The sequence below is a fragment of the Cryptomeria japonica genome, chromosome 11 (assembly GCF_030272615.1).
Source record: "Cryptomeria japonica chromosome 11, Sugi_1.0, whole genome shotgun sequence".
Classification (NCBI taxonomy): domain Eukaryota; kingdom Viridiplantae; phylum Streptophyta; class Pinopsida; order Cupressales; family Cupressaceae; genus Cryptomeria; species Cryptomeria japonica.
In genome coordinates this window covers 200,248,894-200,261,845 of record NC_081415.1, presented here as the reverse complement: position 1 = coordinate 200,261,845, position 12,952 = coordinate 200,248,894, and the positions used below count along the sequence as shown (strand labels likewise).

General features: G+C 38.5%; 1 protein-coding gene across 3 annotated transcripts in view; it reads right to left on the bottom strand.

Moving 5' to 3' along the window:
• The window catches only part of LOC131041272 (vacuolar protein sorting-associated protein 36), a 43,996-nt gene extending 31,392 nt beyond the window's left edge, over nucleotides 1-12,604 (bottom strand). Inside the window, exon 1 of one of the 3 annotated variants that reach the window (XM_057974318.2) lies at nucleotides 11,790-12,604. In XM_057974318.2, the coding sequence (XP_057830301.2) occupies nucleotides 11,790-12,428 (639 nt within the window). In that variant the 5' untranslated portion in view covers nucleotides 12,429-12,604. The remainder of the gene's footprint in view (nucleotides 1-11,789) is intronic. The other 2 variants (XM_057974311.2, XM_057974305.2) reach the window with 2 other exon arrangements.
• Between the last annotated feature and the right edge of the window lie 348 nt (nucleotides 12,605-12,952).

The window sequence follows — 12,952 nt, the reverse complement described above, 5'->3', positions numbered from 1 at the left end:
TCATTTTGTTCTGAGACTTCATTTAGGTTGGCTTCACTTTGGTTAGGGTTATTCTGACATTCTTTAGCATAGTGACCAAATTTGTCACATCTAAAGCATCGAACACGTGAGGTATCTCTTGGTTTCTTCCAAGGGTTTTGGGAACTAAATGATCTGAAATCCCTATTTCTTTTTGGATAAGGTTTCTTCTAATTTCCCCCTTTCTTGCATTGAGCTGCAACCATGAGGTGATCATCTTCATGGGGACTTTTGGTTTGCCCCCTTGTGATGAGGTGAGACTCTTCTTGAATGCAATCATTCTTAAGGCGATCAAGGGAAGGTAACTCAGTCCTGCCACTGATAGTTTGGATAAATGACTCCCATGAGTGAGGTAGGCCATTTAGGGCAATCATGACAAGGTCTTTGTCTTCCAGGTTAAGGCCAATTAAACCTAGCTGATTCTTTAATTCTGAAATTCTCATGAAGTAGGAAATAACAGAATCTTCTTTAGCCATTTTGATATTAAATAGTTGTTGTCTTAAAGTAATTGCCCTACTGAGATTGTTAATTTCATATGTACCTTGTAAATGGCTGAACATTTCCCTTGCAGTGGTAAATGAGGCAATAGAAGTGACTAGGTGGTCTTTGACTGAATCAATGAGAATCTTCCTGGCCTTGAGAGCATCCTTTTTGAATTGTTTTAGTTCAGCAGCATCTGTAGGCTCAGTTAGCTCTTTCGCTTCTATGAATTGAAGAAGATCTTCTTCCTCTAGGGCCAACTTGATTCGAACTTTCCATGCAGTGAAATTGAGATTCCCATCAAGCCTATCTTCAACTTTCAGCCCCATTGACCTGATCTGCAAAAGCTACAGCAATCTGGAAATAAAGGTGTACCGAATTTTAAATCTGAAGATTGATCTAACCTATAGCTCCGATACCATGTTAATTTTAGTACTTTCAGATTGAATAAAACTCAGAAAATCAGAATTAGTTTTAACTAGGTTAATTAAATTTATTGTTTTCCAGATTTAAGCATAGTAAAGGAAATGAATCCATAAAGACAAAGCACAGTTACCCTGCGGAAACCTCCTAGGAGGAAAAACCCAGCCAGAAAAGATCCTCAGATCTGATTATGGTTTTGAATTCAACTGATAATTACACACTTATCTAGAGTATAGATGTTGCAGTCACAAGGAAGATGAGATAGAAGTCTTCACAATTAGTTCACTAATGGAGATCATGATTTGCAGTCCTCCTAATCAGACTTGCTGTGTGTAACAAGGGTAGCAGCACCTTTCAAGTAATTTGCAGTCCTTCTATAGGGTTTGTTTGGGCCTTCAATGGAGTTCTCTATCTCTTGGTGGTGATCTGTTGCCTTTGAAGAAGTTCACCGTCTTCTATTAGTGATCTGCTGCACTTTAATGTAGTTCGTTGTTATCAACTGCCTTTAATATATATTTCGCTTCCTTAGTATATATTTCGCACCTTCTTGCAAAACTGAATGAATGATGTCATGTGAAGTATATGCTTTATTTATAGGAGTAGTGATACTTCTTAATCATGTCGGCCTTCTTTGCAAATTAAACATATTAATTTATTTAATTCCTTTTAAGCGAATTGGATAGGGTCGACCCTGTCATGGAGGCGAGTTGGGTTTGGATGTAGCGTGGAGACCTTTTAGGTGGAGCCGAGAGGTATTGGGCCTGGCCCTATATGTTGGAGGCGGATTCCAATGTTGCCCAAGGCAATTGGAATCCGCCAGCCCTAATTACAAACAACAATCCCAGTCGGGACGTGGTCATTGATGATCCTCCCTAGTAGACTTGGAGATAAGATGTATCATCCAAGACAAGAATGGAACATATGACGTTCTTCCTCGGTAGGCTTGGATGTAAGATGTAACATCCAAGACGGGAATCGATTATCTATCGATCCTCCCCGGTAGGCTTTGATCCATGCATGGTTCCAAGAGGAGTGTTGGGCGTAGCTCTCCATGGGAAGACGGTCAATATGCTAGGGTCGCTTTGGATGGATCCTATATTCTCCAAGCTAGAGGGCCTGGGTGTATGAAACCCGACCTGGGGACATAACCTGAGACTTCGCCCCATGTACTTGTTAATTCTTTAAATCAAAATTTGTTAACTACATTATATATATATATATATATATATATATATATATATATATATATATATATATATATATATATATATATATATATATATATTGTACATTTTATCTTCTTCTAACTTCGGTTTTGATAGGAAGGTTCATACATAACTAGAAGGGACATTACAATTTCATAATGATGATTCTAATGAGTACGTTTTATGCTTATGAATGTTCAAAATAACAAAATGGAGTGAAGTGAGGCCCCCAATCATACCCAAACTTCTCAACACTAGAATTGTTGGACTGCATATGGTCAAGTGCCACCTCCAAACTATTACCACGTCTATGTAGTATCCTCATCAATTTATGTTAGCTCCTCTAGCACTACATCCCACAACGATGCTTGACTCTCCTTGTACAAAAGTGTGTTGTTGCCAATAAGATGTAAGGCACTTTGTACAACTACAAGCTTCTCTACTCTCCTACAGGTATGTATGTTCCTCTTCAAAAAGTGGATGAAGCTATACGTCGACTAGTTCCTCTCAAGGGCAGAACTAGAAACCTACAATAGCAAATGAATGGCTAAAGAGGTAGTCGAAGAATCGGTCCATACATGGTCCACCACAAAAGTGGGTCCTCATGTGCCATAATTGTCCTATCCGTCTTGGCCTCCTCAGAATAATCCCTAAGAGTGGTGATTTTTTCCACTCAATATGAATGAGGTCAACCTCTATAAGATCATACATCTTTTGCATCGCCCTCATGAACCTTGCCTTCACCTCAACATACCACTTGGGGTTCATTGCAAACGCAGCCATGTGCAAGTAAGTATTGGGCTTCTCCCATCTATGATGAATGATTGGTTGAATGTGTTCATTGTAGAAAGCTAATGTAGGATCCTTCTCTCGCATGACAACCTTCATTTCGTCTAGCATAGAATCCATGGACTCATACGCAGGTGCATTAGCATCCCCACATCTAATCACCTCGAAGATTAGAATAATGGAGTAATATATTTTGCATCACCCCAAAAAAATCACTCTTCACTACATCCTTAATTTCCCCTGCTCTATCTTGGATTGTGATGTCCCTGATGTGAAGGATGGCCTTGTGGGCTTGAGCGGTGTTCCTTAGCACCCAATTTTTATCTGCCTTTCGTTTTTGCTAATAAGTGGAAAATTTAATAAATTAAATTATTTATATTTTCCCCCTTTATCGGACCTGGGCTGACCTTTATTAAGTTTTTTATTTTAATTTTTCTTGGCCGACATAAGGTTGGCTATCTCCTTAAAACGGCATATGCACCTATTAAAGGGGGAGTTTCTTGTTTATGAGGGGCATGCTTGATTTGAATTTGAGAAGTGCGATGAACTCGTAGGCTGTGTAGCAGTCAGGAGGGTGGATGATACCCAGCTTCCTAGTCTTCATTATCCGAGTCAGACTGGTGAACTACTAATTCGTTAAGAAGTCATAGCTCCCTGGGCGAATCTACAGAACCATCAGATAATTGAGGAGTGTGAGTCATAGTGAAAGGATTGTGATTACCTAGGGTGATAGTCTTGAATCGATTTGCTTTGCTTTGTCTTCAACAGACAAAATCAATCAGTAGGTCGCAGAAAACAAGCGAAATATAAAGCGCTTGAGGATCGCTTTGGAAGCAACGGACATCGTTCTGCATACTGTCGGCACCACAGGAACAGGAGTGATCAGATATCAAGGCCGACATATCTTGTAGTTCTCTTCTTGTGCTTGCGACTGAATAACTCAAGCAGTATCGCTACAGCTGGAAAATATCGTGGGAAGCATCTGTATGATATTTGTCTCTATCACTAGATACAATTTTTCAAGTAAGCATGTAGCGCTTACTGGTCAATCTGTGCTTATTGAATACTGTGTGACTATGAATGTTTGAGTGGAACAAACTTTATCTGAATGTCTGAATATCATTCTTTTATAATCTGCAAGAAAATATTTTGATCTTGTTCCACAGATCTGTTATTTTGTTACCTCTGGCAGGTCTATTTGTTTTTCTGTCAAGCACAATTTGGGATATTTCAGTGGTATCAGAGCCTTTGACCCCGCCAACCGTGGGTCTAATTGATGAGAGAGAGAGAACTAAGAAACCAGCAGAGAGAAAAGAAGAAGGGACGCGGCATGAGTGACCTAGTGGAGGAAGATGCAATGGCCTTCTTTAAAGGATCTAAGGAACTTCACCTCAATATGTCTGCAACACTAAAAGAAGTTGCCCAGCTGCTGAAGGAACTTCCTGACAATAAAAACAATGACAGAATCAAAAAGAGTGAGGGAAGCCATTCCAACAATGGAAAAACTGAAGAAGTAAGAGCATCAAATACGAGTTCATTTAGGGCTAAGTTCTTGTCAAATGAGGAGAGTGGTGAAAGCCATCCAGATCAAGTCAATGAAATGGATCGCCTCTTAACGGAATATAATGCTCTGAGTGAAGGAGTTAGGAATAACATAACCCATGTGGAATATTGTGAGCTGAAATCAAAAGGTGGACATAGGAGAAAAGGGTATGAGGATAGGAAAGACATCCAACACCGATTGGGAAAGATCACAATTCAAAGTTTTTATGGGTCCAGTCATACATCAGCAAGATCGTGGTTACAAAAGCTTGATACCTATTTTTCGTTGAACCCTATGACAGACAAAGAGGCTACCAAATTTGTCACCCTGCACTTGGAAGGAGTAGCTCGTGAATGGTGGTACCATGGGTTAGTGACCCAGGGGCATGATTCTATTACTACCATTGAAGAACTCAATCAAAAACTAATTAAAAGGTTTGATAGGACAAATCCAGAAATCCATTTTAGAAATTTAGCACAGCTCAAACAGGATCGTAAGATCAAAGACTGTGTGGCCAAGTTCCAAAGACTTGCAGTTATGGTGCCAGATGTGACAGATAGGAGGCTTATGGTGCTTTTTTCAGAGGGGCTAGCTGAGCCATTCAAAGGACTCCTCAAGGCTTTAAACCCTGCAACATTCCCTGAAGCCATCACTACAGCTCTTAATTTGGAGGACTCAATTGTAAGGTATAGCTTTGGTAGTAGGAGGACAGCACCACCTACGCAATTTAAAAAGCCTTTCTAGAAGAGTATAATACCTCCTAAATCACCAATAGAAAAGCCTGTGCAGACAGATCTAAGTAGACGAGAGCTAAGGAGGAGAAAATTGTGTTTTACATGTGAAGAGTCTTGGCAGCGAGGTCATCGTTGTCTTGGTAAGGGGAAAGTGCACTATATAGAAGTAATTTCTGATGAAGACATAGGAAGTGACGGTGCTGATTCTGACAACGAAACAGAAAAAGGGCCAGCAGGAGGCACTCTTGCCGCTCTCACATGTGAACCACATTATAATGCTTTTCGCCTTAAGGGGATCATAAAAGGACAAGCTGTAACCATCCTCATTAACAGTGGAGCCACTTATAATTATATGAATGGGGAAGTGGTAAGGAAGCTTGGTCTGAATACAGCCCCAATTAAAGGTTCAAGGTGAAGGTAGCTAGAGGAACAGTCCTCTCTTGTACTCAGAAAGTACCCCACATGAAATGAGCAATGGGAGAGTATGAACTCAAGGACGACTTTTATGTGATTAACATGGAAATGGAAGTCGTTTTGGGATGTCAATGGCTGTGTGCAATTGTTAAGTATGAAACCAGCCATCGAACCATGGAAATTTCCTTCCAACATAATGGGAAAAAGGTAAGTATTGCGTGGGTTATCCAGCAAAGGAACAATGGAAATATCAGCAAAGAGGATGGAGCGAGTTTTTCGTAAAGGGCAAGATGTTTCAGATCCAATCTATCTTGGGTAAGCATAACAAGATGTTTCAAGACATTCCTCCAGGGCTGCCTCTTGATAGAGGCTTCCAGCATATTATTGAGCTTGAAGAAGCAGCTAAACCAGCAATGATTACTCCCTATCGTCATCCAAAGGTGTATAAGGAAGAAATTGAGAAAGCTATAAAGGAATTGTTAGTGATGGGACATATAAAACCCAGTTCCAGCCCTTTTGCATCTTCCATGGTGCTGGTCAAAAAGAAGGATGGGACTGTGAGAATGTGGGTTGATATCCAATTCCCCGAATTGATGAGGTGATTGATGAACTACATGGATCTAGGTATTTTTCTAAGATTCATTTGCGTTCAGGATATCACCAAATCAAGGTCAGGGATGAGGATGTACACAAGACAGCTTTTCGATGTAATTATGGGCATTACGAATTTTTGGTAATGCCCTTTGGTCTCACAAATGCTCCAGCCACCTTCCAGTAGTGCATGAATCAGGTATTCATCTCACAATTTAGGAAATTTGTTTTGGTTTTCTTTGTTGATATTTTGGTCTATAGCAAGACTTGGGAAGAACATTTAAGACATTTGGATGAGGTGTTGAGCATTTTGGAACAGTGGACTTTCTATGCCAAAGCATCTAAGTGTGAGTTTGGATTGCAATAAATTTTGTATTTGGGATTCAAAATCGATAAACATGGAGTGAGTGTAGATGAAGAAAAAATGAAGGCCATCCGAGATTGGCCTAGGCCAAGCAATCTAACTCTATTGAGAGGATTTGTGGAGCTATGTAGCTATTATAGAAGGTTTGTGAAAGGTTTGACATACAGAGATAGTGAACAAGTGGATTGAGGGCTGTCTAAGGCACTATGTGACAGGTCAGCAAACAACATGGGTTAAATGGTTACATTTGGGAAAATATTGTTACAACACAACCTATCATATGTCAATTGGTATGTCTCCTGTCAAGGCACTTTATGGCTATGAAGCTACTTCCTTTGTGGATCTGTTTTTTTCTGATAGTCGAGTTCCTAGTGCAAAAGACGTAGTTCAACAAAGTAAGGATATATGTAAGGCTCTCAAAGAGAACTTACAGCAGGCTCAAAACCAACAAAAGATGTATGCAGATAAACATCAACCTGAATGTTCATTTGAGGTAGGAGATATGGTATTTATAAGGCTACAGCCCTTTCAGCAATCCTCGATCAAAGGAAATGGAGCAAAGAAATTGAAACCACGCTTCTATGGTCCCTACCAGGTGGTAAGAAAAGTTGGAAAGGTTGCTTACGAACTCGCATTGCCATCTAACAGCAGAATACACAATACATTCCATGTCTCATGCCTTAATAAGGCCCTTGGACTGCAGATTACCCCTTCAATGGAATTACCACCACTTGACTATTAAGGTAAACTAGTTCTAGAACTGGAGTCCGTGCTGAATGTGAGGGAAAAGCAGCTTAGGAACAAGGTAATTCCAGAATATTTGGTCAAATGGAAGGGACTTCCTCCTGAAGATGCAAAGTGGGAAGGGATAGAAATCTTTGAGCATTCCAACTTGAAATTGCTTGAGGTCAAGCAATTAGAGTGTGGGAGACTGTGATGTCCCTGATGTGAAGGGTGGCCAATTGGGCCTGAGCGGTATTCCTTAACACCCAATCTTTATTTGCCTTCCATTTTTGCTAATAAGTGGAAAATTTAATAAATGAAATTATTAATATTTTCCCTCTTTATTGGACCTGGGCCAACCTTTATTAAGTTTTTTATTTCAATTTTTGTCTTGGCTGACATAAGGTCAACTATCTCCTTAAACCCGCACATGCAGCTATTAAAGGGGGAGTTTCTTGTTGATGAGGGGCATGCTTGATTTTGATTTGAGAAGTGTGATGCACTCGTGGGCTGTGTAACAGTCAGGAGGGTGGATGATACCCCAGCTTCCTAGTCTTCATTATATAAGTCAGATTGGTGAACTACTAATTCGTTAAGAAGTCATAGCTCCCCGAGCAAATCTACAGAACCATCAGAAAATTGAGCATGAGTCATAGTGAAAGGATTGCAATTACCTAGGGTGATCGTCTTGAATCGATTTGCTTTGCTTTGTCTTCAATGGGCAAAGTCAATCAGTAGTTCACAGGAAACAAGCGAAATATAAAACGCTTGAGGATCACTTTGGAAGACATGGACATCGTTTTGCATGCTGCCGGCACCATAGGGATAGGGGTGATCAGATATCAAGGCCAGCATATCCTGTAGATCTCTTCTCATGCTTGCGACTGAATAACACAAGCAGTATCACTACAGCTCGAAAATATCATGGGAAGAATCTGTATGATATTTGTCTCTATCACTAGATACAATTTTTCAATTGAGCATCTAGTTCTTACTGGTCAATCTATGCTTATTGAATACTGTGAGACTATGAATGTTTGAGTGGAACAAACTTTATCTGAATGTCTGAATATCACTCTTTTATAATCTGCAAGAAAATATTTTGATCTTGTTCCACAAATCTGTTATTTTGTTATCTCTGGCAATTGTTTATCTGTTTTTCTGTCATGCACAATTTGGGATATTTCATGGACTCAAGCCACTGATTCCATTATCTTGTCATAACCATTAGTTGCAATGCTTCAAAGTTCAAACATTCTCTCCAAGAGAATGAAATAGGATGCATATCTAGTCTCAACAGGTTTCAAGAATTCTTTCTTAGAGAAGGTCATGAAGAGTGCATATGAAGTGCAGCTGTTCCAAATAAAAATTTGCACATCTCTAGCATCATTGACCACTACTTTCATCCAATTAATCTTTCCTATGTCCTTGAGTGCATTATTCATGGCAAGCACACAAGGAGTCCACCAAATATATCTATTAAGTTACTTCAATTAACTTCCCTACTAATTTGCACACATGGCTCACATCTATCATTACTTGGACCACATTTCGTGGCCCAGCCTCCTCTGTAGCATCCTTGAGAATTTGAAACTGAAAATTGGCATCCTTGTGATGCCCTAAACAATCAAGTGCCTTAAGAAAATATGGGCCCTTTGAACATGTAACCATGATATTGATAAGTGGAGGATGCCTAATGTTCATCCACCCATCCATGACAATTCTGCGTCCACTTGTCACCCAACATTCATTCATTTTCTCCATTAATACATTTATCTCGAAATAGTTCTTATCCAAGATTGTGGCCCTTAACTGTCTCCCCTGGTGGAACATATGATGGGTCTACCCTTGCTACCTTTGTCATTGTCTTCTTGTAATAAGGAGATCAAGCCACATGGAATGGAATGTCATTGGCAAAGAAGAATTTTGCCAATGCCATCATTGACCTCATCCTTCAATTGCACATTAAATAATTCTACCAGTGAGTTAGGAACATCACTTGTCAACTTGTGTTTTCTCCTTTCCTCTACTGCATGGGCCTCTAAAGTAGAGTAAACTAGCATATGTGCAACTTGTCTGTGGAAACTAGAAGTAAAATTGTGCGGCTAGCTCTAATGACCCCTCAGCCTTTGAGACAAAGAAGCAGATGTAGGTATAATTGCATTGTCTCCACAACCCCATTGCCTCCATATCTTAGCTATAAATTTACAGTTTTTCCCCAACTCCTCAAATACATCTACACTTTTTCCTCAAATATGAAGGAGATGGTCATTAAATCTAGTAATGTTGCCCTAAAATTCAAGGTTACAAAGCAGCACTTGCACAACCTCGTGCCCCTTGATGCCCCAGGCCTACTTTGTAATTTTATTTCAATTTGTTTCGACTTAGGAAAAATGGGACCCTTAGCAAAATCTACCACAATTGTGGAAGGACGATAAAATATTTGCAATCGCACTCGCCATGGAACTTGTGATTTGGGTTTCACGGTCAACCCTCTCTACTTCTACATGTTCATCAACCTCGGGTGCATAATCAGATTCAGTTTCACTTTGAACATCAACCCCATACTCACAAAAAAATGTTTTTAATCTTTGTCAACCAAGGATTTCAATTTTGTTTTTCTTACTTAAGGTCACACAAAAGTGCAATAGCAGAGGATACACAAAAGTTTAATCCTAGTTTGACAAAATAAAAAATTTGAATATACAAACTGATAAAAGTAATTTGCAAAACTTAAAAAGAAAAATATTGACAACTTGTTATATAATTTAAATTTAAATTTTTTTTACAAAATAGAAAATTCAGAACTAAACTAATGGCTATTGAATTTAAAATTTAAAATTTAAAAATTAAAATTGAAATTTGCAATTAGTATATGATTTTTTATTTTCAATGTTGAAACTTGATGGCAATATGAATATGGAGCCATGTCTATGGATTCTATCAACATAAATGATAATATGTAGCCATGTTTATGGATTATATCAACATAATGACAATATACAACCACGTCTATGGATTGAAATTTGAGATTCTTTCAACATAAATCAGTTAAGTAATTAAAAAAAATTAAAAGACAATCATAGAATCCTATTTCTTGCTTGAAAAATTCTTGCAACTTTATGTAGATCCTCTTCTTGCTCCTCATCAACCCTCTTGCATTTCACTCTCACTTGTTCACCTTGCACTTGCAGCTCTCACTCTCACACTCATAATATCTGCTTGATGTTGATTTGTTTTTTAAAACAATCAAGGATTTGAGGGTCATTTATACAGTTTGTGGGGCTCCGGTCAGGCTTATGGGCCATTAGCGGTTGACCTTGGATGCAAGAATTGAGAATATTTTTGAGTTTTTTTGGTTGTCTGACTGCAACAGACGCCTAGGCATCCCCGAGACGATCAAGCAACTCCTCGGAACCCCCAACATCTTGGGAACATCCCAGCAATGTCTTTGAGGCAGTAGAGATGTGGTGGGGGTACATTTACCCCAAGTTCCCGCATCTCAAAAATGTCCCCATCCCACAAACACGTCGCTTTTTTGGGAGACACATCCTTGTGAAACATTGTCAATAAATAAAAGCATGCATTATAATTGCATTTTGTTGTTATTAATACAAAAATTCAAATTCTTTATTTTGGATAGAAACTTATTAATAAGCGTATTTAAAATAGCTATTCTTTATACAAAATTGATTATGATCATGTTTTACTATCGAATAATATATATGGAAATATGATTATCTATATTATTATTTAATTTTTTTAGGTTTTGTACGAATTTGTACGAAATCTTCAAAAAAATTGACAAATTAAAATGTTTCTAACAAACCGATAGAAAACCATCAATGCGTCATGTAACAACAAGGATTGAAGCCATTGTTAATTGACTGCCAAGTATTTTTACTTGACAATTCCTTCAAATACCTTTTTATTGTGATATTTATATCATATGAATATTGTAATGGAAAAACACACTTCCATTGGAAACTATGGTGTCCAGGTTCTTCTTATGTTGTTTCCTCGTGAATTTGGATAAGAAAAAAGAAATAGCAATGAGCACACGAGATGGGAAAACAAGGAAAAACGATATGGAGAAGGAGGAACCAAAGGAAATAAGCTTTTCAACATTAAATTAGTTCACTCATGGATGCCTTTTTAAATATGATTTTTTTAAAGTCAAGAAATAAGAAATTACATTTTGTACAATTTTAAAAACTCACACAAAACTTTCTATAGGTGGAGCATTTTTCAACCTACATTTTTTTTAATAGACAATAACCAAACTATCATCACTTCTATATTAAAGGAATCTTAAATTTTAAAGATAAAAAGTATAGAATTAATAGATTGAACTACATGAAAGGAAGTAAGGTATGCATAAGAACTTCCTACACCGATCTATGAGGAAAGATTGTGCGGATATTTAAACTTTAATCCCTTTGCAATTACAATATGAAGATGCACATTATAGGAAAAACAAAACAGAAAAGATCAATGATACTTACCATAAGTGCATTCAAATCTTGAAATGCCTCATGCAAACTCTTATCAGTCTCCTCCCACTGCTCCTGCTCCTTCCTAAGAATGCCACTAACTCCAGCCATGGACGCCCTCATTTTGGTTGAGCCCCCATCACCCTCAACCATGCCATCCACCCGCTTGTCCACATTTTCCACCGAGTTACTATCTTTCTCCCATGCCCTAGACCTCAGAATTTCCCATAACCTCCCCACGAATGCATCAGGGACCACTTGCCCCCTCAAAACTAATGTTATCCCAACAGATCTTGCAGCCCTGGACGGACTGTCAGATGAAATTCTTCCGTCCGATGACACCCATATGAGGAGCCTCAGTCGGGGTTTTGAGAACATGTTTTTGAGTGATTTCTTGGGAGGGAATAGCTGGGCAATGGAAGGCAAGGGAATTGAACCTGCGATTCTGGAGTTTTCGTCCATCCATATGAGCCTGATGGTTGTTAGCATTAATATGCCTGACTTTAGCACTGGGTATGCCTGATTGTCTTCTATTTCCAAATCGACTGCATCGAGAATTGAACACTCAACCTCGCCTGCCTGGAATACAGGTCTCCCGCTGGTTGTTAATTGTACTGAAAGTAACAGATTGGCCCAGATTGTGCCCTCCATTGCCAATCAGGTTTAATGCATGTTTTGAATCTCCGACTCGCCGCCAATCTGCAATGGAGGAGAGAGGGTTACACTAGATGGAAACGAGTTTAAATTATGCTCCGAAGTCTCTAAAATCCAATCTCTATTATAATTGAACTTATACTCTTTCCTAGTTGGACCTTCATAAATCTCCGACTTTCCATTCACAAGCAAAATAGATTGTGTTTAAATGGATCATTCACTTCGTAAATCTCCAACTTTCCATTAACAAGCAAAATAGATTATGGTCAAATGAGCAAAATAGATTATGGTCAAATGGATCATCCATTTAATGTGTCAAGCTTTTGTTAAAAGTTTTTGTTAATGGTTTTAGGATATCTATTTATAGTTAGGTGATGCTAGTAGTTTGATATTGTATTGTCAATTTATAGATTGGGTTTTTGCAAGCCTTCTAAATGTGTAATATATGAAGAGGCAGAAGAATCTACAGCCCATTTACTTTTCAATTGTAAAGTTGCCTCTTCATGTTGGGAGATGGTTAG